General features: G+C 41.1%; 2 protein-coding genes across 16 annotated transcripts in view; both read left to right on the forward strand.

Moving 5' to 3' along the window:
• CHEK2 (checkpoint kinase 2) overlaps positions 1-7,986 on the forward strand; it is a 36,453-nt gene extending 28,467 nt beyond the window's left edge. For 4 of the 9 annotated variants that reach the window (XM_057746858.1, XM_057746857.1, XM_057746856.1 and 1 more), the window contains 3 exons: positions 760-845; positions 6,523-6,611; positions 7,765-7,986. In XM_057746858.1, coding sequence (XP_057602841.1) covers positions 760-845; positions 6,523-6,611; positions 7,765-7,864 — 275 coding nt within the window. In that variant the 3' untranslated portion in view covers positions 7,865-7,986. Of the gene's footprint in view, positions 1-759; positions 846-6,522; positions 6,612-7,764 lie in introns of those variants that run through there. The other 5 variants (XM_057746862.1, XM_057746861.1, XR_009055201.1 and 2 more) reach the window with 4 other exon arrangements.
• A 4,999-nt stretch (positions 7,987-12,985) lies between these two features.
• TTC28 (tetratricopeptide repeat domain 28) overlaps positions 12,986-27,937 on the forward strand; it is a 586,106-nt gene continuing 571,154 nt past the window's right edge. For all 7 annotated transcript variants that reach the window (XR_009055063.1, XR_009055064.1, XR_009055062.1 and 4 more), the window contains exon 1: positions 12,986-13,207. Coding sequence is in view for 3 of the 7 variants with exons in the window: in XM_057745050.1 (XP_057601033.1) it covers positions 13,106-13,207 (102 nt within the window). In the remaining 4 variants the exon portion in view is untranslated. The remainder of the gene's footprint in view (positions 13,208-27,937) is intronic.

Raw genomic sequence — 27,937 nt, forward strand, 5'->3', positions numbered from 1 at the left:
TAAACTCCTACTGTAAGGGGTTTTTGTGAGGATTAAGTGTAATATACTCACTGTGCCTGGTTAGCTATTTAAGCATGCAAAATAATGGGTACTTTTTAGTTAAAAGGTCTCCTTTGAATTAGTAAGCAGGGCAAGAGCTAAATGTAATTAGTTACTTTGCGTTTTAGAATTTAAAAGGGTAACTTTGTAATTCTCAAAAAAAAAGTAGAAAACTAAAACTAAACATCATACAAGGTAACACAGATAACTGTGTTAAGTGTGGGAGAGTCTGAGGAATAATATTGTTGCGATATACAGCCAGCCTCCACTTGTTGCCCTCTGTCAAGCTTTATTTCTGCCAAGCCTGTGATTCCAAGGAGTGAGCTCTAGCTGGCTGAGGAACTCTTCGCCATCACTCCGTGGGTCTTGGAGAGAGTTGGCTGAACATCCTGAGTGTTTTAGAACTGGGGGGAGTTCAGCTTTAATTAGTTTGAAGTTGAATCCATCAAGGAGAGCAGGAACGGAGAGCCAAGAGGTTGTGATGTCCGAGCAGGGAGCGATGCGGAGCATCGTGGTCATTCCTGGTGTTCTAGAGCATTCGGACCAATACAGAGAGTGGGGAGGGTTAGGGGCCCTGCCCACCGTGCCTGCTGATCATCATGACCTCACCCCCTCTCTCCTCTTTCTGGATGTTGGCCTGTGATTCTGGCACACTCTCATTTTGCTGACAATGTTTTTATCCTTCTCACTGTGATTTGCCAAATTATCTTATGGCTTTAGCTCTGGACCTCGTCAGGAAGTTGTTGATAGTGGATCCAAAGGCGCGTTTTACGACAGAAGAAGCTTTAAGACACCCATGGCTTCAGGTGTGTATGGGGCACTGCCTGCCAGCCTGAAATACCTGGGCAGCCCTGAACTGTGCCTGTGAGATGGGGAAGAGAATGAAAACATGCATTTGTTTGTTGGGTCTGTTTAATGCAATTTTTAAAGATTGAGCTTTAGGTGTGTGGATGTGTGTATGTATGTCTATGGGTGTGGGTGTGGGTGTGTCTTGTGTTTGTGTGCAACCTTTACAACTTGACGTGGATGGACAAGCTCACTTTATGGCCTGTCTTGCTTCCTCTTGGCTTCCCTGAGTCTGCAGTTCAGTTGTGTTTGGTTGTGTTCCTTTGAGAGGTTGTTCTAGCTCTGAACCTTCAGCCCCAGCTGTGTCCTTCTCTTCTCTCAAACCCCTTACCCCAGACAGGTAGGATGGTCTGCATTCCAGCCATCTTCAACCTTAGATCAGGGAAGCAGAGGTGGGAGGAGGGGAACAGCCTCCTAGGGGGAGAGTCTGGCTATTTCATAAGCTCAAGTGATTGGGCATGAGGGGTTCTCCTTCTTGGTGGTGGTGAGTAAGCATGCTGTTAGCAGACTGTCACCTGTGCCTTTCAAGTCTGCATTACCTCTGTGTCCCTGCTGGCGGTTGTGGCTGCCATTAGATTATGCGCTGACCTCATTTGAGCTGCCAGAGTTGGAAGTCCTTTGTAGCTTTGCTGGGCTAGTCTTTGGTTTTAGAATTCACTACAGCCTTGGGCAGGCTTTCTGATGGATGCCAGGTCTTCTTTTAAGTGGAGTTCCTTTCAGCACAGCCAGCCATACCCCTTTCTGTTAACTTTCATTTGGTCTCTGTTTCCTGTGGGGGTGGGGGACTTAACCAGGTTGCTTGAGCTGGAGGCTCAGATACTCTGGGAATTTCTAGCCCAGGAACTCCTTGGGCTATCTAGTCTCAGCACTGTGCTTCTGGGACTCTGAGAAGACTGTCCTCATTCTTTCTGCCTTCCAACCCTCCACACCTAATACTTCTGCTCAGGCCAGCTCAGGTTGAGAACAAGAAATCCTTACAAGAAAAAAAAAAAGTAGATATATGTGTTTGGGATGTTGCCCTGGAAACAGCAGAAAAAAATCTGTCAGATGATTTAGCACTTAATAGACCACACAGATTTGAAACTCCAGGACCCTGGAGAAAAGGAATCTGGAAACAAAGGGTGCCTTTGCATGTGGGGACTTAATTTTGATGAAAAAGAAAAACATTCCTCTTGGCTCTTTTTGTGTGCCTTAATAGGGAAACTCTTGGGGGCCAGATATGGAGGTGGAGGAGCTGTGTTAGTCTTGAAAAAAACAGAGCTTGCCAGTTAGGCCTGGGAACAGGGTTTACATCTGCCTGGAATGTACAAACAAGCATAGCCTATTTCTCTTGTACTTTTTTTCTCAAAATTGTTAACAACCAAGGAAGAGGTGAAGTTCAATGCTGCCACAGGGGACTCACTTGAATACTCTTTTATCCACATTTTATTTTTGCAGCAAAACATGGAGTGAACATTCAGTGAGCACAAGGATGCCAATTGTCCACATAAATCACCTGCTGACAGTTTAGGTTTTATTTTTGGAAAATAAATTTTGAAGAAACTAAATGGTTTTGTGGGTCTGGCACTGGACTGAGTATTTGGAATGTGAGTTCTGATCTCTTTTTTGTCATTAGCAGTGTCCAGTTTTGGGAGCATCCCGTATATCTACGTTTGACTTCATGTTCACTTCTTGAAGTAGAGAATTCCTTCCTGCTTAACTTGGAAGCATATTACAATGTAGTACTTTTTTAAAAATAAATAAATAAATAATTTTGTTTTGGCTGCGTAGGGTCTTTGTTGCTGCGGGCTTTTTCTAGTTGTGGTGAGCTGGGGCTACTCTTTGTTGCGGTGTGCTGGCTTCTCATTGCAGAGGCTTCTCGTTGTGGACCACGGGCTCTAAGTGTGTGGGCTCAGTAGTTGTGACTCAGGGGCTTAGTTGCTCCATGGCATGTGGGATCTTTCCGGACAAGGGATTGAACCCATGTCCCCTGCGTTGGCAGGTGGATTCTCAACCACTGTGCCACCAGGGAAGTCCCACCATGTAGTATTTTTGAATAGATTGTATGTCTACAATCTCAAGGGAAGGGTATTTACAGGTACATATTCTACCTAAAAATGAACTCCTTTTTCAGATTATTGCTTATTGATGACTTGTTTTTATTTTTACTTTTAGCCACGCTGCATGGCTTGTGGGATCTTAGTTCCCCCACCTGGGATTGAACCTGGGCCCCGGCAGTGAAAGCATGGAGTCCTAACCACAGGACCTCCAGGGAATTCCCAACTGGTGACTTGTTTTAAATGCAAGCCTAAATAGGCTTGTGGTCAGTTCTGTTTGGCTGCATGGTTTCATCTCTTCATGTATTCATTCATTCATTCATTCATTCATTCTTTCATTCTTTCAGAGGACAGGTAAGGAGCTCATGTGTCAAGCACTGTTAGGCACTGTGGATATACAGTAGGGATGGAGGCTGACCCTGACTACAGAGCAATGGGATACATGCAGTAATGGGGGTAGGTGCAGAGTATGGGGGATCCCTAGGATGAGACAGGGCCACTGCCCATGGGACTTCCAGTATCCACTGGTTCACACGGTGTGGAGAGGGTCTAAGGGCAGGTGGCCTGGAGATGACATAGCTGTATTAGTTTGCTTGGGGTGCCATAACAGAATATCATTGACTGGGTGGCTTAAACAATAGAAATTTATTTTCTCACAATTCTGGAGGCTTGAAGTCCAATTTCAAGTTGCCAGCAGGTTTGGTTTCTCCTGAGTCCTCTTTCCTTGCCCTACAGGTGGCTGCCTTCTCTCTGTGTCCTCACTTGGTCTTTTTTCTGTGTGCTCACATCCCTGGTGTCTTTTTCTCTTCTTATGAGGACACCAGACATAATGGATTAGGGCCCAATTTAAACAGAAAATTTATTTTATTGAAGTATAGTTGGTTTACGATGTGTTAATTTCTGCTGTGCAGCGAAGTGACTCAGTTATACATATATATTCTTTTTTATATTTTCCGTTATGGTTTATCACAGGATATTGACTATAGTTCCCTGTGCTCTACAGTAGGACCTTGTTGCTTGTCCTCTATATAATACTTTGCATCTGCTAATCCCAAACTCCCAATCCATCCCTCTCCCAACCCCACTCCCCCTTGGCAACCACAAGTCTGTTCTTTATATCTGTGAGTCTGTTTCTGTTTTGTAGATAAGTTCATTTGTGTCATATTTTGGATTCCACATATAAGTGCTATCATATGGTATTTTTTTTTGGGGGGGGGTACACCAAGTTCAATCATCTGTTTTTATACACATATCCCCGTATTCGCTCCCTCCCTCGACTCTCCCCCCCCCCCGCCCCTGTCCCAGTCCTCTAAGGCATCTTCCATCCTCGAGTTGAACTCCCTTTGTTATACAGCAACTTCCTATCATATGGTATTTGTCTTTCTCTTTCTGACTTACTTCCCTTAGTATGATGATCTCTGGTTCCAACCATCCATGTTCCTGCAAATGACATTATTTCATTCTTTTTTATGGCTGAGTAGTATTCCATTATGTTTTATGTACCACATCTTCTTTATCCATTCACCTGTCGGTGGACATTTAGGTTGCTTCCATGTCTTGGCGATTATGAATAGTGCTGCCATGAACATAGGGGTGCATGTATCTTTTTGAATTATAGTTTTGTCCAGATATATGCCCAGGAGTAGGATTGCTCGCTCATATGGTAGCTCTGTTTTTAGTTTTCTGAGGAGCCTGCATGCTGTTTTCCATAGTGGCTGCACCAATATATATTCTCACCAATAGTGTAGGAGGGTTTCCTTTTCTCCAAACACTTTCCAGCTTTTCTTATTTGTAGGATTTTTAATGATGGACATTCTGACCAGTGTGAGGTGGTACCTCATTATAATTTTGATTTGCATTTCTCTAATAATTAGTGATGTTGAGCATCTTTTCATGTGCCTGTTGGCCATCTATATGTCTTCTTTGGAGAAATGTCTATTTAGGTCTTCTGCCCATTTTTTAATTGGGTTGTTTGTTTTTTTATTATTGAGCTGTATGAGCTGTAGGTTGTCCTTTAGTTTTGTTTGTGGTTTCCTTTGCTGTACAAAAACTTGTGAAAAGGTCGTATTTGTTTATTTTTGCTTTTATTTCTATTTGCCTTGGGAGACTGACCTAAGAAAAAATTGGTATGATTTATGTCAGAGAATGTTTTGCCTATATTCCCTTCTAGGGGTTTTATAATGTCGTCTTATATTTAAGTTAAGAGCCTCATTTTAATTATCTGTTTAAAGGCCCTCTCTCCAAATACAGTCACAATACTGGGGGTTGGGCTTCAGCATATGAGTCATAACTCACACTGTTCAGTCATAACAATCACAATTCAGTTGCCATAACAACGGGCGAATAGCATTTTCAACATTGATTGGGTCCCTCTAATACGGAGGCCCCTGTGCTTATTACAGTGCCTGGCATCTAAGGGTCCTCAAGAACTGTTTGTTCACTGAGTGAATGAGGAAGGTGGATGAGGTGGGTGAACAGGAAGGCACAGAGGGCATTCCCAGCGGAGGCTGTAAACAGGTGTAGGAGGAAATAAGGGATGGACCTTTGAGAGTGGCCTTGCCTGAGAAGTGAGATCCTACAGGAGAGTGTGGAGTGGAATCCGGATGAACTTGGCGCTTGGGCAGTGGGGAGCTCACTGAGTGATGCAATAAACAATGATGGAAGCAGGTGATTCTAGCTATTAGATGCAGAACAGGTGAATTCATCCTCGAGCACTAATATTTCTGCATCTATCAAATTGCTGAATGTTGAAGGCCTTCACTTCTAGGTCCTTTCTCCCCACCCACCATGGTGTACTTGGCATAGTGGGAGGAGTGGATCGGGGGTTGGATGGGCAAGTACATGGGAATTTGGAATTGGGCTGCTCTGGGTCTGTATTCTGCATGTGCTGCTTGTGAGTGGCTAGCTCAGCTTTCAGCTGGCCCCATAGCCCACAGTTCTAGTCATGGGTGTTTCACCTTTCTGAAGGTAGGGAGGGCTGTCACCTCTCAGGGATCCCAGATACAAACTCTTGAGCCCTACAGAAGTGAGCATGCATGCAGGTGGGCAGGAGTTTTCTGGGTATCTTGCCCCACCCCTCATTTCCCCTTCCAGCAGCAGGAAATGCTTGTTCACTTTTTTTTCTCATGAGCTCTGGGATGTTGTGGGCTTGAAGTCCTTCTGGCAACTTGTGCAGTGCTTGCTGGGTGAATTTGCCTAGGGTGCAGGGTTGCTTTGTTAGGGTGGCCCCAATAACTGGCCTCATTATTGGCAGTAGGAGGAGGGACCTCCTGGAAAGATCTGGGGAGCAGCGTGGAGCCAGCCCCAGCCTCTGACATCCTGATTGCCATCTCTTGGGATCTGGGATGCTGGTTCTGAAAGTCTTTGACTACTAAGCTCTGTGGTTCTCTCTGACCCACCCAGAGCTCGTAGGCTTATGGGTTTAGTTCAGAGGGTGTTGACTGACTGCTGAGTGCTAATTAGGCTTTTCCCTCTTCTTCTCCCCGCGCCCCCCCCCCCCCATCTTAGCCCACTTCCTGTTTCTGGGGGCATCCTAGCCCTGCCCTTCAGGAGCTTTCTTTCCCTCATTCACAGCCTACTTATGTTTTTCACTTCTTCACAGGATGAGGAAATGAAGAGAAAATTTAAGAATTTGCTTTTTGAAGAAGATAAGTCGATGGCTCTGCCCCAGGTTCCTGCCCAGGTATTCTGGTTGGTGGTCATTAAATGTAGGCTAAGTTTAAAGAGCCGATGAAGGGAGGATGAGGACTTTGAATAGTCTCTTTAGCAGCGATTGCTTAACATTTTTTTGTAAGGAATAATGTAGTAGATACTTTGTTTTAGCTTGATCTGCTCTGGTACCTTTAGAAGATTTAATAATGAAGAGTATGTTTAACGCATTAGAGAAGCACAGCTAGGGGTTGTCACTCAAGAAGTCTCCTGTAAGGCAAGATTGGAAGACTTGTTAGAGGCTCAGATTTAAATTTGTTGAAAATTCCAAAATTTGGGGGAGTGTTGTTGATGATTTCTTTTTTTTTTTTATAAATTTATTTATTTTATTGGCTGTGTTGGGTCTTTGTTGCTGCACGCGGGCTTTCTCTAGTTGCAGCAAGCGGGGCCTATTCTTTGTTGTGGTGTGTGGGCTTCTCATTGTGGTGGCCTTTCTGTTGCAGAGCACGGGCTCTAGGCACATGGGCTTCAGTAGTTGCGGCACATGGGCTCAGTAGTTGTGGCTCATGGGCTCTAGAGTGCAGGCTCAACAGTTGTGGTGCACGGGCTTAGTTGCTGTGCAGCATGTGGTATCTTCTTGGGGCAGGGCTTGAACCCATGTCCCCTGCATTGGCAGGCAGATTCTTACCCACTGCGCCACCTAGGAAGTCCGATGATTTCTGATTATAATCTTATTCCTCTAAAGTTCTTTGTAAGTATCTGTATCTGTTCATTCCTATCCTGCCTTCTTTTGGTAAACTGCTCCCTTGCAGTTTTATAAATGGGAAAACAAAGGCACAAAAAAGATAGTCTTCCCGCAAAAGAGTAAGACAAGGCTCCCTGGAAGTGGTCTCTTTACATTTCATAATTTAGGAGAAGACACCCAAGAGAAGGCTGGTTATGTTGCTTACTTTGAATAGACATCACTGAGTGGTTGGAGGCCTCAAGGGAGAGAAATGTCAGTCTGATAAGCATGTCTGAGTCTGGGAGGGGTGTGGTGGGGATCCAGAGTCAATGAGGACAACTGGGATTCTTGGTCCTAGAAGTTTCACATGAAATGCTCCAAGTTTACTGGAAGTATATTGGGAAACTTTGATAAATCATAATGAAGCCAGAGGTTTTCTTTGAACATCTCTCCCCTTTCTTTTACTTGCAGCCTTCCACAAGTCGAAAGCGGCTTCTCGAAGGGGAAGCAGAGGATGCTGACCCCACAAAGCGCCTGGCTGTATGCGCTGCTGTCTCATGAACACCGGTAGACCACAAAAGAAATGTACCTTCTTGAACCCTGCTGCCATGTTCTTTAAATCTGTTTTGTATAGTTTATATTTTCATTAGCAGAACAGTTACTTTTCCACAATCATAAATACACAATTCAAAATGTAATGGAACCTGGGCATTTTGCTTCTGCTTGTTGATCAGCTCTTAGTTACACTCCTTTAGTGTGTGAGTATTTGAAGTTGTGTACCTTTCCTCTGGTGCTTCTATCTTGGCTGTAACCAGGCAGCTTTCTTAAGATGTATCCCTGGGTGAGCTGCATACAAATTGTAAAGGCCCCTTAGAAAGTTGCAGGGGAAGGGGCACAGTGAGTCGAGGTAGGGTTTGTTGAGATTGGCCAGCCAGAGTCCTTACAAGATGGTCAGTACCTTGAAGCGTATACCATGGGCCAGTTTTTTTCACTTTTTTCTTTCTTTCTCTTTTTTTTTTTTGGGATCTTCCTGGAGCAGGGATCGAACCCGTGTCCCCTGCATTGGCAGGCGGATTCTCAACCACTGCGCCACCTAGGAAGCCCTTTTTCATTTTTTTAATTAAAAAAGTTTTACTTTTTATTTTTATTGGCCGTGTGGCTTTCAGGATCTTAGTTCCCCAACCAGGGATCGAATTCGTGCCCCCTGCAATGGATGCTTGGGAGTCCTAACAACTGAACTGCCAGGAAATTCTCCCATGGGCCAGTTTTAGAGTCCCATTCTCACCCTTATTGTCCCTGAAACCAGAGAGCCAGATAAGTTGTGAAATTCAGAAATTTCCTGATTTTAGGAAGAGGACCAGGAACATCGACTGTTATGTGTAATACCCAGGTGAGTCCTATAACCAAACACTTTAATACTTCAGCAAATATTCACAGTAAGAAGAGAAAGAGAAAACAGTAGCTTCATGTCACTTAAGGTCCATCTTTTTTTTGCCACATGAGTTATGGAGGACCCTCTAGTTTCAGAGCTGTTTGGATTTTGGAAACGTATATAAGGCATGTAGGCATGTTGACCCAATGATGACCAAAGAGGTCCTATGTAAAGTGCTTCCCTAGGTTGGTTTTGTCTAGTGATTCTATGGGCTAAGTCCTGTGATCACCCTCATGTTATAGGTGAGGAATCCAGGCTAAAGGAGTAAGGCCACTTGCCCAATGTCACACAGCTAGGAAGTGGCAAAGCTGGGACCCAACCCAGGGCTTTCTGACTCAAATTCATGTTCCTCATCTCCTCTGTCCCTTATTCGATCAGACTCAGGGATGTTGACTCACACTGACAAAACTCATGTGAGACTGATGTCTAAATCTTGAATGTCAGTGTGTTCAATCATGGTGAATGGGTACAAACCCATGATCTGTGGAAGTTGGGACATCTTGGTGACAGGGAACAGAGGCCTATTCATATTACATGATGGAAAAGGGGATTTGCTTCAGCCTTAGAGAGGGCTGGGCCTGGGAGCCATCAGGAGCCCAGGCAGTTCTAATGGCAGGCTCCTCTTGCCTCTTTCTGACCACATTATAGCTTGCTGACCATGCCGTGAGTTGAGTGCCTTGGTTCAGTTGCCACTTGTGAGCCAGCTAGGGGAGGGTGAGGGGCACACAGCTGTCGCCCCGGGCAATGAGGGTGGTGGTGGGCAATGGAAATTAGAAGGGTGTGCAAGCATTCTGGGGCTTGGCTGGCCTGTTGCTGAGGGCTGGATGGGGATTTAGGTGGTTTGCATATTTAAAGGAATGAGGCTGAGATTGCCAAGTTAGATGGGTTTTAGCTCATTTGAATATTTAATGTGAAGGCTGTGGTTTCTTAGGGCACCTTTTCCTCTTGGGGTTGTCAGCCAGCCCTTCTCTGTTTGCAGAGGACTTTGTATTAGCTCTCTTTGATTATACCTATCATGGTAGGATGAATAATGGCCTCCAAAGATGTTCTTATCCTAATCCCTAGAATTTATGAATATGTAACTTTACACGGCAAAAGAGACTTTGCAAATATGATTAAGTGAAGGATCTTGAGATGGGAAGATTATCCTGTTTTATCAAGGTGGGCCCAGTGTCATCGCAATGTTCCTTTTAAGAGGAACACAGGAAGAGTCATTCAGAAGAGACGGAATGGTGCTCTTTGAAAACAGAGGAAGAAGCCACAAGGCAAGGACTACAGGCAGTCACCAGAAGCTGACGAAAAGCAAGGACATGGATTCTCCCCTCAGAGCCTCCAACCAGTCCTTTTCCTTTACACCTTGACTTTAGCCAAGTGAAATTGATTTCAGAGTTCTACAAAACTTAAAGGAATAAATGTGTGGTTTTTTTAGCTGCCCAATTTGTGGTAATTTGTTACAGCAGCCAGAGGAAACTAATGTACTCACTATTGGAGAGACATCAGCTGCTGATCTGGGGACACCCAGCATCCATTGCCTCTTTGTAGCCTCATACTCCCATTTTTCTTTCCAGGGAATTATTTTTCCCTATCCCATGAAGTCATAGGGGGAGGGGGAGATGGTACCAAAGTGTCAGTCGTCCCCCCCCCCCAATAGAAGCCGAAGGGTCCCTAGAGTCTCCTCCCCTGGTAGAGTTCCTCCCACTGACCACCCAGCTGGAGGTAGGCACAGTACTTTGAAACCAGCAAATGGAGCTGGGATGGCAACATGAGTAGTAGGAGCTATATTGTGGCAGTCTGAGCTCTGCACTTCTGACCTTTGCCTTTGGACAAGTTACTTCCAATTGCTGAGCTTTTATTTCCTGTAAAATGGGTGCAAGAAGAGTACCGTCTTAATATGGCATTTCTGAGGATTCAGTGGTGGAAGTTGCATTTACAGTGCCTGGTAAGGGATCTGTCAATGTTGGCTTCTATCATTAAAGGTGGGAGGGAACCATAGAAAGTTCTTGAGCAGGGAAGTAACATCATCTGTTTAGCTTTTTGGGGTTCACGCAAGGTGGGTTGGATAACTGAGATGCCTTTGACAAAGCAGATTTGGGAAATGCCAGGCCTGGGGTGGGTGGTGGGAGCAGAGGTGGAGGGGCATTACCCAGTGACTTAAGTAACTGCCACTCCCTTTTGACGGACAGACACGTTGCTCTGTGGTGGACCTGCTGTGCCTTGATGATGGTGCAATAGACAGCTCTTAATTTGTGTCAGTCCTGAACCTGATGCCTCTTGAGGAAATTGCAACCCTATTTTTCTGGGGGAGGGGAATCCCTCCTCCTACTGGCCCCTCCCCACGTCCTTCTGGCAGGGCCGACCCCACTCCCTTCCTAGAGGGCCTGCATGTAGTAAGATCTGGCCAGTCTTGCTGTGATTGGCTCAGGCAGGTAGGTGCACGTGACCCACATGGGTCCAATGGAAGAAAACCCAAGACTGACTGGGACTACTGGGAAATAGCTCCTGCTGTGAATACATAAAGTTACATATTCATAAGTTCTGGGAATTAGGATAAGAACATCTTTGGAGGCCATTATTCACCCTACCGTGGTAGGTGTGAGCTAGGAGCTGCCCAGGACACTATGTGGAGAAAACTGCATGAGAATGAAGTCATCACAGAGGGAAGCAGAGCTGAGAGAGATTAAAGAAAGACTGAGGTTAATGTTTGAGCACCTGGATCCAGCTATGCCTTAAGTAAGTACAACCCAGGACTTTGCAATTATTCCCTTAATTGTTTTCCTCCAGGTTGAATTTTTTAAATTAAAAAAATTTTTTTTTTTAAATTTTTGGTCACTTGTGTCTGGAAAAGGCCAGACTAATAAATTTAACCATTTACAAACTCCAAGAGACCCTTGGACACTTTTTTTTTTTAAACTAGGGAAAACATTCTCTGCTGTTGTTTTTGTGCCAACTTTAGGGTTTTCAGAGAGGTTTGGGGCAGAGAATGGAAAGTGAGGATATGGGAACTAAGAGTCCCTCCAGCCCCAAGGTTGAGCGAACCTCCTTCTAGCTAATTATACCACAGGGTCTGGGATTAGAGCCCCCGTCATTAAACTTTTAGGAGTCTTGGAAGGATAGGGCTGGAATTATACCACTGAAGCTTGGAGAGCTTGGTGTGTGCCAGGCATTGTGCTCAGAGATGTGTGCGCCTCATCGGAAAGCTCACCTCAACCCCATAAGGTATTACTTCCAATCCTCCCTTTGCAGATTGAGATCAAGGCTCTCTGGGTCTGTCAAATGACTTCTTCAAGGTTTCCCAGTTTGCAAGAAGTGGAGGGAAGCCTTGAATAGAAATTTCCCTTTTCAAGAGCCCTTGGTTTTTTGGTTTTGTTTTTTTAAGAAGTTATATTGAGATATAACGGACATACAATAAGCTGCTTATATTTAAAGTGTACAACTTGATAATTTTTTTCTTTATTTTATTTTATTTTTTTTTGTGGCACACGGGCTTAGTTGCTCCCCGGCATGTGGGATCTTCCTGGAGCAGGGATCGAACCTGTGACCTCTGCATTGGCAGGCAGATTCTTAACCACTGCGCCACCTAGGAAGCCCGATAATTTTTTTCTTAATAGTAATGTATATACGGTAATTCCAATCTCCCAATTCATCCCACGAGCCCTTGGTTTTTGACCATAAAACAAAATTACTTAAAAAGTCACCGGATTACCATTTGGTAAGTGCCAGGTGTTGACATTTTATCTGGATTACTTCAAGTCCTCCCAATTTGCCTTAATTGTTGGACCTTCCCGGTTAAGGAGAAATAGGCTCCTGGAGACCTGACCTTAATTAGGCAACGGTAAGTGGAGATGCGGGACTCGAACTCATGGTTCTCCATTGAGTCTGGCTTTCCAGGGATGTGGACATCAACTGTGCTACTTAGGCTCGCGCACGTGCTTACACACCTCCGCGATGGGGATCTCATCACCTTAGCTGCGTCCTTCCCCCGGGGCTTCTTGGCCCTGACCATCTCCTCAAGCCCAAGCAGGTGAAGCAAAAGGGGCAGTGCCAAGGAGGGGCCGAGGGCTCTGGTCTGGCGTCGTTCGCAGTGCGGCAGGCGGCGGCGCCCAGCCCAGAACAGCGAGCTCTCCCGCCGAGCGGGACGGGTGTAGAGGGGGTGGCCGCAACGCTGGGAACAGCGGCCGGCTCCGGAGGGCGCGAGGCGGGGCGCGCGGGGAGCGTGCGCGGCGAGTGCGCGCGTGCGCGGTTGGTGGGGGGGCGGGGGGGAGCGGTGTGGGTCGCCGCGGCAGCGCGCGGCACGGCGGGAACATGGCGCGCGGGGCCGGCGCGCACGCCTAGCTGGCCGGACCGTTAGCTCGAGGCGGACGCGGCCAGGGCCCCGCGGGGATGGAGCAGTCGCCGCCGCCGGCGCCCGAGCCCACTTCGGGGTCTACCCCGGCACGGAGCCGTAGGCGGCGGGATCCCGAATCACCGCCGGCGCCGGCTCCGGTAAGTGCGTGAGGGGCGCGGGCCGGGAGACTTTCTTTGTGAAACTCTGTCGGTGCGAGCCGGGCCGGGCCTCAGCGGCTGACGAGCGCCCGCGAGGCGGATCCCGCCCCACCGTCCGGGTTCGAGCCCTGCCTCGCGCCGCTTGGCGGCGGGACACGGTCTGGTGCTTGCTCGCCTCAGTTTCCGCGGGAGTGTGTATGTGCGCGCGCGAGGACGAGGTGAGGGGTATACAGTCGGCGCCTAATGCGCGCGGTGCCAAGCCCTTGCCTCCCCCGCCGCGGACCGGTGGCTGCCCGTGACCTGGGCCCACGGGAGAGGTAGACCGCAGCGGCTGGGAGACAGGTCGGCGCAGCTGCGCTGTGTCGGCACAGCTCGGGAAGCTCAGGTGCAGACAGCCCCAGCTGGAATCTAAGGGAGTGAGCTGTCCGTCCTCGGAAGGCAGCAAGTTTTTCGGCGTCTCAGCACAGAGTGATTTTGGAATGCTTTACATTCACCTCAGCGTGGTGCTGTGTTTGGGGTATTTATCGGTCCAGGTGGAGGAAGCTGATTGAAATGAACTTGAGGTGTGGCTCCAGCTGGATAGGATGGGATGCCCCCGGGCATTGGGGCCCCCAAACAGCCAGGGCATAGGGATAATCTGTAGCGCTTGTTAAAAATACAGGCGTCACAACTCACCCCAGGCCCACGGACTCAGACTCTCCAAGGCAGGGAAGCAGATTTTGAATTTTTAACAAGCTCCTAAGTTATGATCAGGCACATTTGATGAGCACTATTTTAGTGTAAACTTCCTGCGAGCAGGGACCTGATTTGCTCATTGCTCACCATGGCATCCTGGTATCAGGCGCAGTGCTTGGCACATGGTAGATGATCATTAAATATTTGTAGAAAGACTAGATGACATAGGGAGTTTCCAAAATAGGAGTTCTTGAGGTATTCTCAGGAGCTTTTTGAAGTTATTATTTCTGTCAGATTTACTGTATGATGTGATTTTTCTCAGGTCCCAACTTAGCTTTTGCGACTGTTTATAAATGCCTTGTTTTCAGTATGTTTTAGGCAAAAGCAGGGTATACATTGCTTAGTATAAACCATCAGCTGTGTATATCCTATTTAGGTTAAAATTAATTCTGAAACTAAGTTATGAATAAAAAAATTGCATATTTCTTTCTCTTCATCATTTGGGAACATTAGGCTTATAGGATTTTGTTCTTTTGAGGCAGGTAAATGTTTACATTTTCATTAAAGCAAATCTAAATTACTGTTTATTCAAAAAAGTTGGCAATTTGCTTAAACTTCTGAATATTTGTAATCTTTATGTGATATTTTGAAACTGAGATTTATGTTTAGTTCAGAGTCAATGCTAAAGTAGAATTGTTTGAGTCTGCTGTTGTTCGTGTGTTCGTGGACAAAATATGAATGTATAGGAAGACAAAATTTTAGGGATTGAGATTGCATCTGAAAAATAAAAATTGAAAATTAGGTGCTTTTTTTCTCTCGGTGTTTCATTTTTGTAGTTCATGCAGATGTCTTTTTAAAAATTCATTATTTTAATTGAGATTTCAATGTAATTGACATGTAACATATTAGTGTCAGGTGTACAACATGACTTGCTATTTATATATATAGCAAAGTAATCACCACAATAAGTCTAGTTAAAATCCATTACCATACATAATTACACATTTTTTTCTTGTGATGAGAACTTTTAAGATCTACTCTTTTAACAACTATCAAATATACAGTAGAGTGTTATTAACTATAGTCACCATGTTGTACATAACATCCCCATGACCTTTTTTTTAAGTGTCTTCGAGAAAAACTCAACGCTGTTGAGATGTAATTAATTTTACAATATATAGTCTTTTGTGACTGGCTTCTTTCACTTAGGACAGTGTTTTTGAGATTTATCCATGTTGTACATGTATCATTTGTTTATTGCTGAATAATATTTAATTGAACAGATATACATTTATCTTTTCATGTGTTGATAAACATGGGTTTTCCCCCGTTACTTTTTGGTTATAATGAATAATGCTGCTATGAACATTTGTGTACAAGTTTTAGTGTGGACATATGTTTTCTTTTCTCTTGGGCATATCCCAATTGCTGGGTTATATGGTAATTCTATTTTAACTTTTAGAATAGTTGAAAAACTATTTCCTAGGGCATTGCATCATTTTGCATTCCCATCAGCAGTGTACGAGAGTTTTACAATCTTGTCAGTACTTGTTATAGTTTCTCTTAATTTAGCCATCCTAGTAGGTGTTAAATCTCATTGTAATTTTGATTTGCATTTCCTTGACGACTAATGATGTTGGGCATATATTTTTTTGTGTGCTTACTGGCCATTTGTGTATCTTTCGAGAAATTTCTGTTCAAATCCTTTGTCCCTTTCGGGGGCGGGGGGGGGGGGTCCAGTTTTTAGTTGGGTTGTCTTTTTATTATTGAGTTGTAGGCATTTTAAAAATATTTTGGATATCAAATCAGATATATGATTTGCAAGTGTTTTCTCCCATTGTGTAGGTTGCTTTTTCACTTTTTTTTGACAATGTGCTTTGTTGCAAAAAAAGTTTTAATTGTGATGAAATCCAAATTATCTATTTTTTCTTTTGTTGCTCATGCTTTTGGTGTCATATCTAAGAATACATTGCCAAATTCAAGGTCATGAAGGTTTACCCCTATGCTTTCTTCTAAGAGTTTTATGTTTTCAGTCCTTATATTTAGGTTGTCAATCTATTTTGAGTTAATTTTTGCGTATGGTGTAAGGCAGTGGTCCAGATTCATTCTTTTGCATATGCTGATCCTGTTGTCCCAGCACTATATTTTGAAAAGACTATTCTTATCCCATTGAGTGGTCTTTGCACCCTTATTGAAAATCAGCTGACTATGTGTTAGGTTTTATTTCTGGATTCTCAGTCTTATTCTGTTGTCTACCCTTATGCTAGTACAACACTATTTGGTTACAGTTGTTTTGTGATAGGTTTGTAATGGGTTTTGAAATTAAGTGTTAGTCCTATAACTTTGTTCTTTTTCAAAACTGTTTGGACTTTTCTGGGTCCCTTACATATGGATTTTAGGATCAGCTTATCAATTTCTGCCCAAGAGTAGCTAGGATTTTTATAGAGATTGTGTTTAATCTGTCCTTTCAATGATGTTTTGTAGTTTTCAGGCCCAAGTCTTAGACTTCTTCCAAAATTTATTCCTAAGTATTTATTTTATTCTGTTAGATGCTGTTGTACATGGTACTGTTCTTAACATTTCATTTCACATCATTGTTCATCACTAGTTCATTGTTAGTATATAGAAGAAATACAATTGAGTTCTGGATATATCCTTTAACTTCATCATTTAGTTGTAGTCTGTTCCAGTTTTCTGTTTCAGATCTTTCCTTGAAAGTAGTGAGGAAGAATGGTCTTTGAAAGATCAAGTATGGATGCAAATCTAGGTTCGTATGTCTAAGTTTTGGCTTTGCTAACTTATTAGTTTGAGTTTTTGACAAATCTTAACTGTTATATATCCAGTGTTCTCATGTGTATAATGGAACAGTAATATCCGTCTCAAAGAATTGTTAAGTAAAAGAGAATGTAGGTAGATATTTAGAACAATGCCTTGAGTGTGGTAGGGATTTGGTACTTGTTGTTTATCTTTTGCTAATTAACTCTATTTAAAAACCCGCTCCAAAGCAAACAAAACTGCCAAACCAAAAAAACAAAACCCCTCTCCCCCCAAAAGAAACAAACCCCAAACCCCCCAAAATAAAGCTAAAACCACAAAGGAAAAAAAAAAACCCACAAAGAAAAAACCGCAAACAAAAACCTCAAGCCTCTTCCTGTCCCTGTCACTTTTCTGTGACCCAAGAAATCCTTGTGAGTACTTGAGGAACAGTGAAAGAAAATCTCTCACACCACACAGTTGTATTATGAAAGGCTGCTAAATATAGGTTGATATTTGACAATGTGTTTGTATGTATTATTAAAAATAATAAACTTGTAACTGCAAGCTGTTTGCTTTACCCCATAGTTCTTATTAATTAGTTTTTATTACCTATTAATAATTACTACTTGTTTCTCCTAAAAACAGAAGCAGTATTTTTTTCTTTGTTGGTTACAATTCTTGCTTCTTTTGAATGATTGCTATTTTTAAAAAACTGTTAAGAGACAAAGCCTGATGTTTAAATTGAAAATTAATAGTATTTAATTTTATTTTGGTGTCTCTTCAGTAGCAGATTGGTATTTTGTGCAGGAGGAAACCAGAGACAACAATATAATGCAAATATGATGCTTGTAACATATCATGTTCATTGAATGTGTATTCGCTATGAACCAAAGAAAATACTTGTTTATACTGTAAATATTATTTAAACAATATAAACTTACCTTCAAAATCGTAGTTATAATTAAATTGATAACCCAGAGATCCACAGATTGATAACTCACAGATATTTCTATAAGAAATTTTTAAATGAAAGTGGCTTTATTTAAAAAGAAAAACCTTTTATTGTTACAAAAGCTGCATGTGTGCATTGTATAAAATTGGAAAACATAAAACAAGCAAAAAATCCCCCCCATTACATTACCAATACAGTGATTACTACTATTAATACCTTTATACATAACTATCTGGAATTTTTTCTGTACATCTTTCTTTTTATCTATCTATTTATTTATTGGCTGTGTTATGTATTTGTTGCTGTGCACGGGCTTTCCCTAGTTGTGGCGAATGGGGTCTACTCTTCGTTGCGGTGCACGGGCTTCTCAGTTCGGTGGCTTCTCTTGTTGTGGAGCACAGGCTCTAGGTGTGTGGGCTTCAGTAGTTGTGGCACTTGGGCTCAGTAGTTGTAGCACACAGGCTTAGTTGCTCTTCGGCATGTGGGATCTTCCCAGACCAGGGATTGAACCCGTTTCCCCAGCTTTGGCAGGTGGATTCTTAACCACTCTGCCACCAGGGAAGTCCTTGTACAGCTTTCTATATAATAATGTTTGCACAGATTCACACAAATGTATATAGGTATTTTAACTAAAATAAAAGTGCACACAATGTCTTTAATTTTAATTATATTCAAAATCATCTTTAGGTATAATTTATATAAAATTTGTCAACTTTAAGTGTATAGTTTTATGAGTTCTGACAAATATGTATAGTTGTATAATCATCATCACAGTCAGTAAAAGTAATAGAAGACTTTTCCTTTTTATGGCTGAGTACTGCTCCAATGTACGTGTCCTGCTATTTGCTATCCAGTCACTAGTTGATGAACATTTTTTTTTTTTTTGGTTTTTAGTGATTGTGAATAGAACTACTATGAACATTCACATATAAGTCTTTGTGTGTTTTGTAAGATAGACAGACAGACATATATATTTTGTAAGTATTTAGGAGTGGGATTGCTGGATTATATGGTGAACATATATAGATACTGGTTTGAAACCTTTTTTTCAGACAGTGACTCCCCCCCACCCAACTTTCCATTTAAGTGAATTTTCCTCTTGTTAAATTATCAGACAATATTAAAAATTTTGCCTATCTGAAAATGTTCTTTAAAGCTGTTATATCAAAATCAGTATCTAATCCAGGATCATGCCTTAATTAATGTCACTTAAGTCTCTTTTAATCTAGTATGGTCCCTTTTTTCATGACTCTGACTCACTGGGGAGACCAAACAAGTTGTCCTGCAGCTATCTTCTGGATTTGTCTGGTAGCTTCCATGTGGTATCATTTATCTTGTTGTTTATTTCCTGTAGACTAGAAGCTGTATAAAAAGATGTGGTGGATCCAAGTTAAATATTTTTGGCTAGATTGGTAATGTCTACTTAATGTTGCAATATAAGGCTTGTTTTATCATTAATATTTTCTTGCTGTTGAGAAATGGAAAGCAGTGATAATATCTTTCCATTCTTTAACTAGAGATCAGAGACTAGTCCGTTTTACTAGAGATCAAAAATCGTATTTAGAGGTTGAAAAAGCAGTAACTGTAACTAGAGAGTAGAACAGTAAAAGGGGGGAAGCAGGTGTCATAATATGGCTCTCATTGCCTTTACTGTGATCACTACCCCAAACCCCTTTTCATCTCATGGCTGTATTACCTCTCGGAGAGGAAATTTCCGTCTGGAGAACATGCATTATTTAATAATTAATAGTGTGAAGTTAAATTGCAGTAATCTGAATTGTGAGTTGTTGAGATTCTAGTTGACAAATAATGATTTGTTATGAGGATATGGTACTATGTTGTGGATAAAGAACGGATTGCTAAGAAATAGCAGGTGGTCTAAGTAACACAACAAACCTGACTCTGTGTTGTGGTTTTGCAAGAGTGAAAAAAATTTTAAATGTGACTGTTAAATATGGGAAGGCATCTTATTGTATATGGTTTCCCTTTTCATGATTATATATTTGCCATTTCTATGCTATCACTGGCTAAGTTTGCCATAGTAGAAGTTCAAAACTTGCCATAGTAGTGTTTCAACTTACTGTGGACTTAGTTCAGAAAAAGGCAGGAAAATTTTCTTATCAGTATTCTCTGCACTTCCAGAATTGCATAAGGAATATCACTTTGTTGAAGATGAAACTCACTATGATTATTATTTCCCTCTGTCAGTCATCATAAAAGGAAAATCAGAAACCTTGATACTTATATGTTACCAAATCACGCATATAGAAAGCCATTGGTGCTCATTTTTAGATTATAGACATGAGAAAAAATAGTTTTTGAAGATGAGGAGGAGAAATTAAGAATAGGTTAAAAGAAAAGACATATTGGAAAAGAGTCAACCAAATAAACAGAAAGTAGATGCAAGTGGAGATGAGAGGAGAGAAGAGGGTAATTATTAGATTTAAAGGACCAACATTCTAAAAATTATTATTGGGATCTCTGTGTGACTTCTTTCTTTTGTGATTGAACTCTGTAGCAAGTAAAGCTGGAATGGATTCAGTTCTTTGGGGCTGAAGGTATTTTTCTTGGTGATTTTATTTTAGCAGTTGGACTGGGCAGTTTAAGGAATGTAGTTTTAAAATAATAAGTCTGTCTAATCTTGACATCCTGATTCATGGACCAGAAGACTTAACAGTGTTAATATAACAGTGCTCCCCCAAATGATGTACAGGTTAAGTGCAATTCCTATCAAAATCCCATCTGTGTTTTTTTCAGAAATTGACAAGCTTATCCTAAAATCCATATGGGAATGCAGGGTACCCAGAATAGCCAAGGCAATCTTGAAAGAGAACAAACTTAGAGATCTCACACTTCCCAATTTCAAAATCTACTGTAAAGCAACAGTAATCAAGACAGTGTGGTATTAGCATAAGAATAACATAGGTCAGTGGAATTGAGAGTCCAGAAGTAAATCCTCACAATCATGGTCAACTGCTGCTCAACAATGATGTGAAGGCCATTCAGTGGGGGAAAGAATGGTCTTTTCAGTGAATGTTGTTAGACAACAGACAACTGGATATCCATGTGCAAAAGGATGAATTTGGACCCCTACCTCACACCATACACAAAAATTAACTCAGAATAAATTGAAGACCTAAATGTAAGAGCAAAAACAATGAAAATCTTATCAGAAAACACAGGTCTATAAGTGACAGCATTTTTAATGCAAGCATCTTAGTCTTCATGTGCTTATGAGATTATTATGCCAAATTGTAGGGCAGAGGAAGCCATTAACTCCGTGAGACTTACCCTGTGACCTCCCTTTACTAAGAGCTTAGTTTCCTGAAATTTTGTTAGTACAGTTTGGTACTGAAGAGTATATATTTAATAAGGCCAAGCACTTAGGTTGAAACAGTACCTTTTATTTTGGAATTCATTGGTCATTCTCATTCCCCTCTCAGGAATCTGCATGCTACTAACATGATTTTGAAATTCAGGCACCTTTATTGGACATTTGGCCCTGTGTATACTTCCTTGTCCTTGGAAAAGTATCTTACAGGGGATTGCACAGCTTCCTGAGAGGTTACTAAAAACACTTCCACAAATACTTTTGTTTTGTGTGTTATGTTTTTGTGTAGAGTGCTGTCTTGGATCCTTATGGTTTTAGCTTATGTAGAAACAGGATTTTTGAACATTGCTCCACTGTCAAATAATGCTCTTGTTAAATTCATTGCTGCTTAATCTCCACAAAGATTTATGAAAATCATTTATAAAAATTATTCAGGAAATTGGTCATAAATTCCAAATATATTTCATAAAAAAATAAAATTCTCTTTAGGTATATTTGGAAGAACTGTGTAAATTATAGAGTACTTTGTGTAGGCAGTGTTCCTTCCTTAAGTATAAGGTCTGTTGGTTTCAGATTATCGTCACTAACATATTGTGCTTATTGTGTATTAGGCAGTGTTCTGAGTGCTTCACATAAATTAACTCATTTAATCCTCAAAACTATCTTAGGAAGTAGTTACTATTGTTATCGCTGTTTTACAGATGAGGAAACTGAGACACAGTGAGGTTACTAAGTAGTAACTTGCTCAAGCTCCACAGTTAGGAAGCTGAGATGCCCTGGATTCTGATTTAGTAGTTTGGCTCTGGAGTCTATGTTCTTAACCATTGCACTAGACTACCTTTGATTTGAATGATCATTAAGCAAATAGTCATCAGTTATAACTATCTTTTGCAACTGAATGTTAGACTTATTGCAGGACAGCAATATAGGAATTCCTGTGGATTTTTTTTTAAATTTATTTTATTTTTATTTTATTTATATTTATTGTCTGTGTTGGGTCGTCGTTGCTGCACGCGGGCTTTCTCTAGTTGCAGCAAGTGGGGGCTACTCTTTGTTGTGGTGCACGGGGTCCCCATTACCGTGGCTTCTCCTGTTGCGGAGCATGGGCTCTAGGCGTGTGGGCTTCAGTAGTTGCGGCACATGGGCTCAACAGCTGTGGCTCATGGGCTTAGTTGCTCCGTGGCATGTGGGATCTTCCTGGAGCAGGGATCGAACCCGTGTCCCCTGCATTGGCAGGCGTATTCCCAACCACTGCGCCACTTAGGAAGCCCCTGTGGATGTTTTGTTAAAATCTAGTTTTTATTGTGGGGTTTCAGGTTTATGTTGGCACAGTGTTCTGGAATTTGCATCTCTATAATGACAACAGAGCAAAGGAATGAGTACTTGATAACAAGTTTATTCTTTCATTTTACTATCTTGCAACTTTTTATCAATCAAAAGATAAAAGTAACTACAATCTAAGCAGTTTATTTTTAAGTATTTAAAGTTATAAAACTGTTATTAAACTAATTCTTAATATAGTATCTGACATAAATGTTTCTTGAATGAATAATGGGAATTAAACCAGATAATGAAGAGAAGTATTAAACAAATGAGGCTGTATAAAAATAATGATTTTTAAGATAGTAATGATTCTAATTTCATATGCATGTCTGAAATAAAAGAAAGTATAAAATAAAATTATTGCTTGTATCTTCCTTGTTTATTGATGAAGGGAATCAGTCTTTATAACGCAAATTAAAAGTTGTTAACTAAAAACAAAGCATAATTAATACTGTAAGTCATTTATTGATTCAGAATTTCAGCCCAAGGTCAGGTTTATGAAATAAATGTATAATTTTAGTTTCCTGAAAGAAGTATTTGGTTGTTAAAAAAAAATGGTTTCCAGAAATGTATTCTTCATTTGCATATTCTTCATTCAAATTTCCTGTGAGAGTATAATGTAGGTATTTACTTAATAAATATCAATTTTTGAGCTTATTCCTTATTCTTGAAGGAAAGAGTTGAAATAGTTGAATGTCTAGAAACAGTTTTACACTGCCCTTTTTTTTTTTTTGGCCTCACTGTGCAGCTTGTGGGATCTCAGTTCCTCAACCAGGGATTGAACCCAGATCCTGCCAGTGAAAGCGCTAAGTCATAACCACTGGACTGTCAGGGAATTCCCTACACTGCTGTGTTTTAAGTCATGTCTATTTGTGAATCCAAAGCTATTTAGAGAAGGATTTTACATTTCTATCCTTTGTGAGGTAAGTTGTAAACAAATTAGCAGTTACTGAGAAATACATTTACTCTTCTACTTTAGAGTACCTATTTGTTTCTAGTAGAAGTTGGAAGAGTTAGAATTAGTTCACGTATTTACTAGTTAAAATTTTTTCAAAATATAATTGGTTCCCCACCATTGTCATAGCATTTTGATGGATTTTACAGAGGGAGTTGTGAAAGTGAATTTGTATCAATTTGGCTCAAACGTTTAAAAAAAATTTTTGTTTCTTCTTGTGTATTTTATCACTTTTTGTTCATAGTGACATTTTTTAAACATTTTAAAAAATTGATTTTTGGCTGCATTCGGTCTTCGTTGCTGCGCTTGGGCTTTCTCTAGTTGTGGTGAGTTGGGGCTACTCTTTGTTGTAGTGTGTGGGCTTCTCTTGTTGAGGAGCATGGGCTCTAGGTGCATAGGCTTTAGTAGTTGTGGTGCACAGGCTCAGTTGTGGCGCATGGGCCTTGTTGCTCCGTAGCACGTGGGATCCTACCAGACCAGAGCTCAAACCCATGTGCCTTGCATTGGCAGGCAGATCCTTAAAACCACTGTGCCACCAGGGAAGTCCTGTTCATAATGACTTTAGATGCAGCAGTATTTTAACATTGGCTTTTAAAAGTCATGACACTAAAAACACATATTATGTTTAATAATGCTGCAGAAAGTAAAAGTTACTTTTATTAGATTTCCACTTATGCAAAGTTTGTATGTAAGACATGTATTTACTATTAAGGATAATGGACTCTTTTAAATTTTATATTCTCATCCCAAGATATTTTTGAGCTATAGAAACAATAATTTATAAATTGTGTATACCTACCATGAATTACCTTACTTTTTATTTCTGAATGGGACAGTAGTGAAGGTAGTAGTTTTATTTTGCAATGAAGAAGATTATTTCATTGCCTAATTTTCTACCCATTTTGTCCTGTGTGTGTTGTCAGGTCAGATATTCTCAACAGAGAGTCTTAAAAAATCACTCCATATGTGAGAAAATTATTTCCCGTATAGCTGCAAATCCAGATATGAACTTTAAAAAGCACGTAAGCAAGTTATGTTTAAGTGTTGCATTTCAGAGGCTGCCTTAAATTTAGAGAGTTGTGTATAATGGCATTGTAGCATATGTAGTGGTCAAAAGCGTGAGATCTGTACCTTATTGTCCCATCCATAAAGTGGGAATGCTACCGTTGCCTATTTCACAGGGTTGTTGTCAGGATTAAATGAATTGATACATATATACTATTTAAAACAGTTCCAGGCACCTAGTAAGTGCTAAATAAATGCTAGATATGTTTTTGTTGTTGTTTTGGTTTTTGTTGTTGTTAATACTATTGTTGCCCTAAAACAAACTGACTGCCAGATGTTTCTCTAGCAAAGACCGGTTTATTTGTGATCAGCAGAGAATTGCAGTTTAGGATGGGCAACCATGATGAGCACGCACAGCAAGGGAAGGAGAATGCTTTTTAGAGAGAAAGTTAGGAGGACTATAGTAAAGGAGTCCATGGCTTTTCATTGGTTGTGTCCTTGCCAGGAAAGAAGCGGAGCCTTTCTTCTTCCTATTGGGCTCTGCTCTCATTACAGGGTGTGGGAGCTTCCCTTTCTGGTCTCCCAACTCTATTTGACTGACGTTTCTGTTTATGAATTTTTAACATTTCCTCCTTTGATCAAGATCTTTTTCTGAAAGCATCTTTTATCAAGAGTCAGGTTTTCTAGTTTCAGTGGCTTTTTGTCCCTCAGTGCCAGGAAGGACCTTTCCTGGATGTAGTATCTCATGTTGGAGGGAAGATGCACATATTGGAAACTTAATAACATCATATTTGAGTAACAAGGAGGGCTAGGAGGGAGAACTCTCAGGTATTTTTTATCTATGATGGTGAGACAAAAAATATTCGCACTCCGGTTATATTAAAACTTCTGTTGGCCGCACTGTCTTATCAGCACTTTTCGTTCAGCTATTGTCTCCCCAGTCACTGCTGTGCAGCTGTGAACGTGTTACATCAGTTCATTTGTAACTGTGGTGAGAGCAAAAATGGATGCCACACTTGTGATTTTCACAAAAGAAGAGCAGCCTGCAGTGATTCGTTTTTTGTGGTCTGAGGGTGTACCTGGTGTTGTTATTTATTGAAGATTTTGCACGCAGTATGGAGAAAGTGTTTTCTTGTGAAGAAGTGTGTATGAATGGCTAGAGAAGTTCGAGGATGGTTGCACAAGTGTTAGCCATCAAGAAGCAGGCAGATTCACTTCTGATGAAGTGAAGACAGCGGTACATTCGTGGCTCACAGCTCAGCCTAAAACATTTTTTAATGAAGGAATATGATAGCTTGTTGACAGATGGACAAAGTGTATTGTAATGCAAGGAGATTGTGTCAAAAATGATGTATTTGTCTTTTCTAAAAATTAATTACAATAAATTCTACAGCCAGAGTGTGGATAATTTTTGACTCACCATTGTAAAATCCATGTTAACAAAATCCATGTTATCAAGATCGTAGACACTGGAGATCATTTGAAGTGCTATGTCATCATCAAAGGTCTGATTGCAAAGTTCCAACAGGCCTGGTCCGGATATCTTGGCAAAGCTGTCTCATCAGATGTCATCTGCTTCAGTTCTAGGAAATCTTTACTTTCAGGTCAGCAGATGATGTGCAGGTCCAGTTGGGGTTTGGTGCTTTCTTTAGGTGTGTTACTTGAATCTAGGAGTCTGTTCCTTGAAGTTTGGTGGTACAAGGATTGATTAGCAGTACCTGATAGGGGCCTTTCCAGTGAGGTTGAAGAGAGCTCTACTGGATGTGTCTTTTCCAGTAGATGAGATCTTCAGATCTCAAGGTGTGATCCTTAAGTACTTTGTCTCCTGAAAGTGCACTATGAAAAGATTGCTCTACCAAAGCATGGTTATTTTTAATAGAAGCAGTTAGACCTTTGCAATATTGAAGTATCTCTCCTTTTATCAGTTGTGCATCAAAAGAACCAGGAGCCAAATGCCTTAGGCATCCTGTGACTATCTCAAAGGGTGAGAGTTTATGAATTCCAAAAGGGGTGGACCTAAAATTTAAAAGGACCAGTGGCAATGCTTTTGGCCAAGGTATTTGGAGAGCTTCTACAGATTTTTCCAGTTGAGTCTTAATAATGCCCTTAGTGTATTTGACTAAAGCAGAGGGTTGAGGATGGTAAGCACAGTGAAAGTATTATAAAACTGGCACAGACTTGTTGAAGTACCTGGCCATTAAATGGGTATCTGAATCACTATGAAGTTCAGAGGTGTTCCCTAGGTAGGGATAATTTTTTTCCAAAAGGACTTTTTAGCCGCAAAGGAGGCAGTAGCCTTTCTGCAAGGGGAGCCTTCAGTCCAGTGTGATAACCTACAGACCATGACTAAAACATATATATATCCATGAGACAGAGGAAGTTATATGAAATCCATTTGCCAGACCTCAGATGGTCCATTAGGCAATTTAAAATGTGTGAGAGAAGTACAAACAGGCTTCCCTGGGTTGTACTTCAGATAAATGGGGCAAGTGAGATAGACATTTTTTGTGGCCTTGTTAATGTTTTCTCACCAGTATTGATTCATGAAGGCTATCATTTTGTCAGTAGACCAGTGGTTTACTGCATGTACAGTGGTGAGGACTGGGAATAGGACTTGGTTGTTACTTGGTCCAAACCAGATCTTTCTCTTTTTATCAACAATTGTTGTTTCCAATCTTGTTTTTCTTTTTCTGAGGCCAATTGTTGGGCTTCTCTAGCCAGTTTTTCTAAGTTGTCATTTGGAGAAATATCCCTTTTGACCATGACAGAGGTTTGGCTATTTTTGGTTCCTATAAGGGCAGCATTCCTTGTGGAAATGTCAGCAAGGTGATTTCCATTAAATTTCAGAGAGTAAAGTTCAGAATGCCCAGGAATCTTAATAATAGCTAAAGTGGCAGGTAAAAGTATTGCATCCAATAATTCCTGAACGTGGGGGCCATTTTGAATTTTATTTCTACTAGAAGTAAGACAGCCATGTTGCTTATACATTTCAAAATCATGAGCTATCTAAAGCATATCTACTCTTAATATAAATATTGGCAGTTTTGTCATTGGCTAAAGTATGAGCAGTTTGTACCTCATTTTACTGTGCTTCACTTTATTGCACTTTGCAGATATTACATTTTCTTTTTTTTTTTTAAATTAAAGGTTTCTGGTGATTCTGCATTGAGCAAGTTTATTGGTGGCATTTTTTTCCAGCAGCATTTGCTCACTTCGTATCTCTTTGTCACATTTTGGTAATTATCACAATATGTCAAAAATTTTCATTATTATTATATTTATTATGGTGATCTGTGTTCAGTGATCTTTGATGTTAGTATTGTGGTTGTTTTGGAACACCACGAATTGCGCCCACATAAGATGTCAAACTTGATTGGTAAGTGTTGTGTGTGTCCTGACTGCTCCACTGATTGGTCATTCTCCTATCTCTCTCTGTCTCCTTGAGCCTCCCTATTTCGTGAGACACCACAGTATTGAAATTAGGCCAATGAATATACTCTACAGTTGCCTCCAAGTGGTCAAATGAAAGGAAGAGTTGCAAATCTTTCACTTTAAATTGAAAGCTAGAAATGATTAAGCTTAGTGAGGAAGATATGTCAAAAGCTGAGATAGACTAAAAACTTGGCCACTTACCTAAGTTATGAATGAAAGGGAAAAGTTCTTGAAGGATATTAAAAGTGCTACTCCAGTGAATACACACAAAGCGAAACAGCCTTATTACTGATATGGAGA

The sequence above is a fragment of the Hippopotamus amphibius genome, chromosome 8 (assembly GCF_030028045.1).
Source record: "Hippopotamus amphibius kiboko isolate mHipAmp2 chromosome 8, mHipAmp2.hap2, whole genome shotgun sequence".
Taxonomy (NCBI): Eukaryota; Metazoa; Chordata; class Mammalia; order Artiodactyla; family Hippopotamidae; genus Hippopotamus; species Hippopotamus amphibius.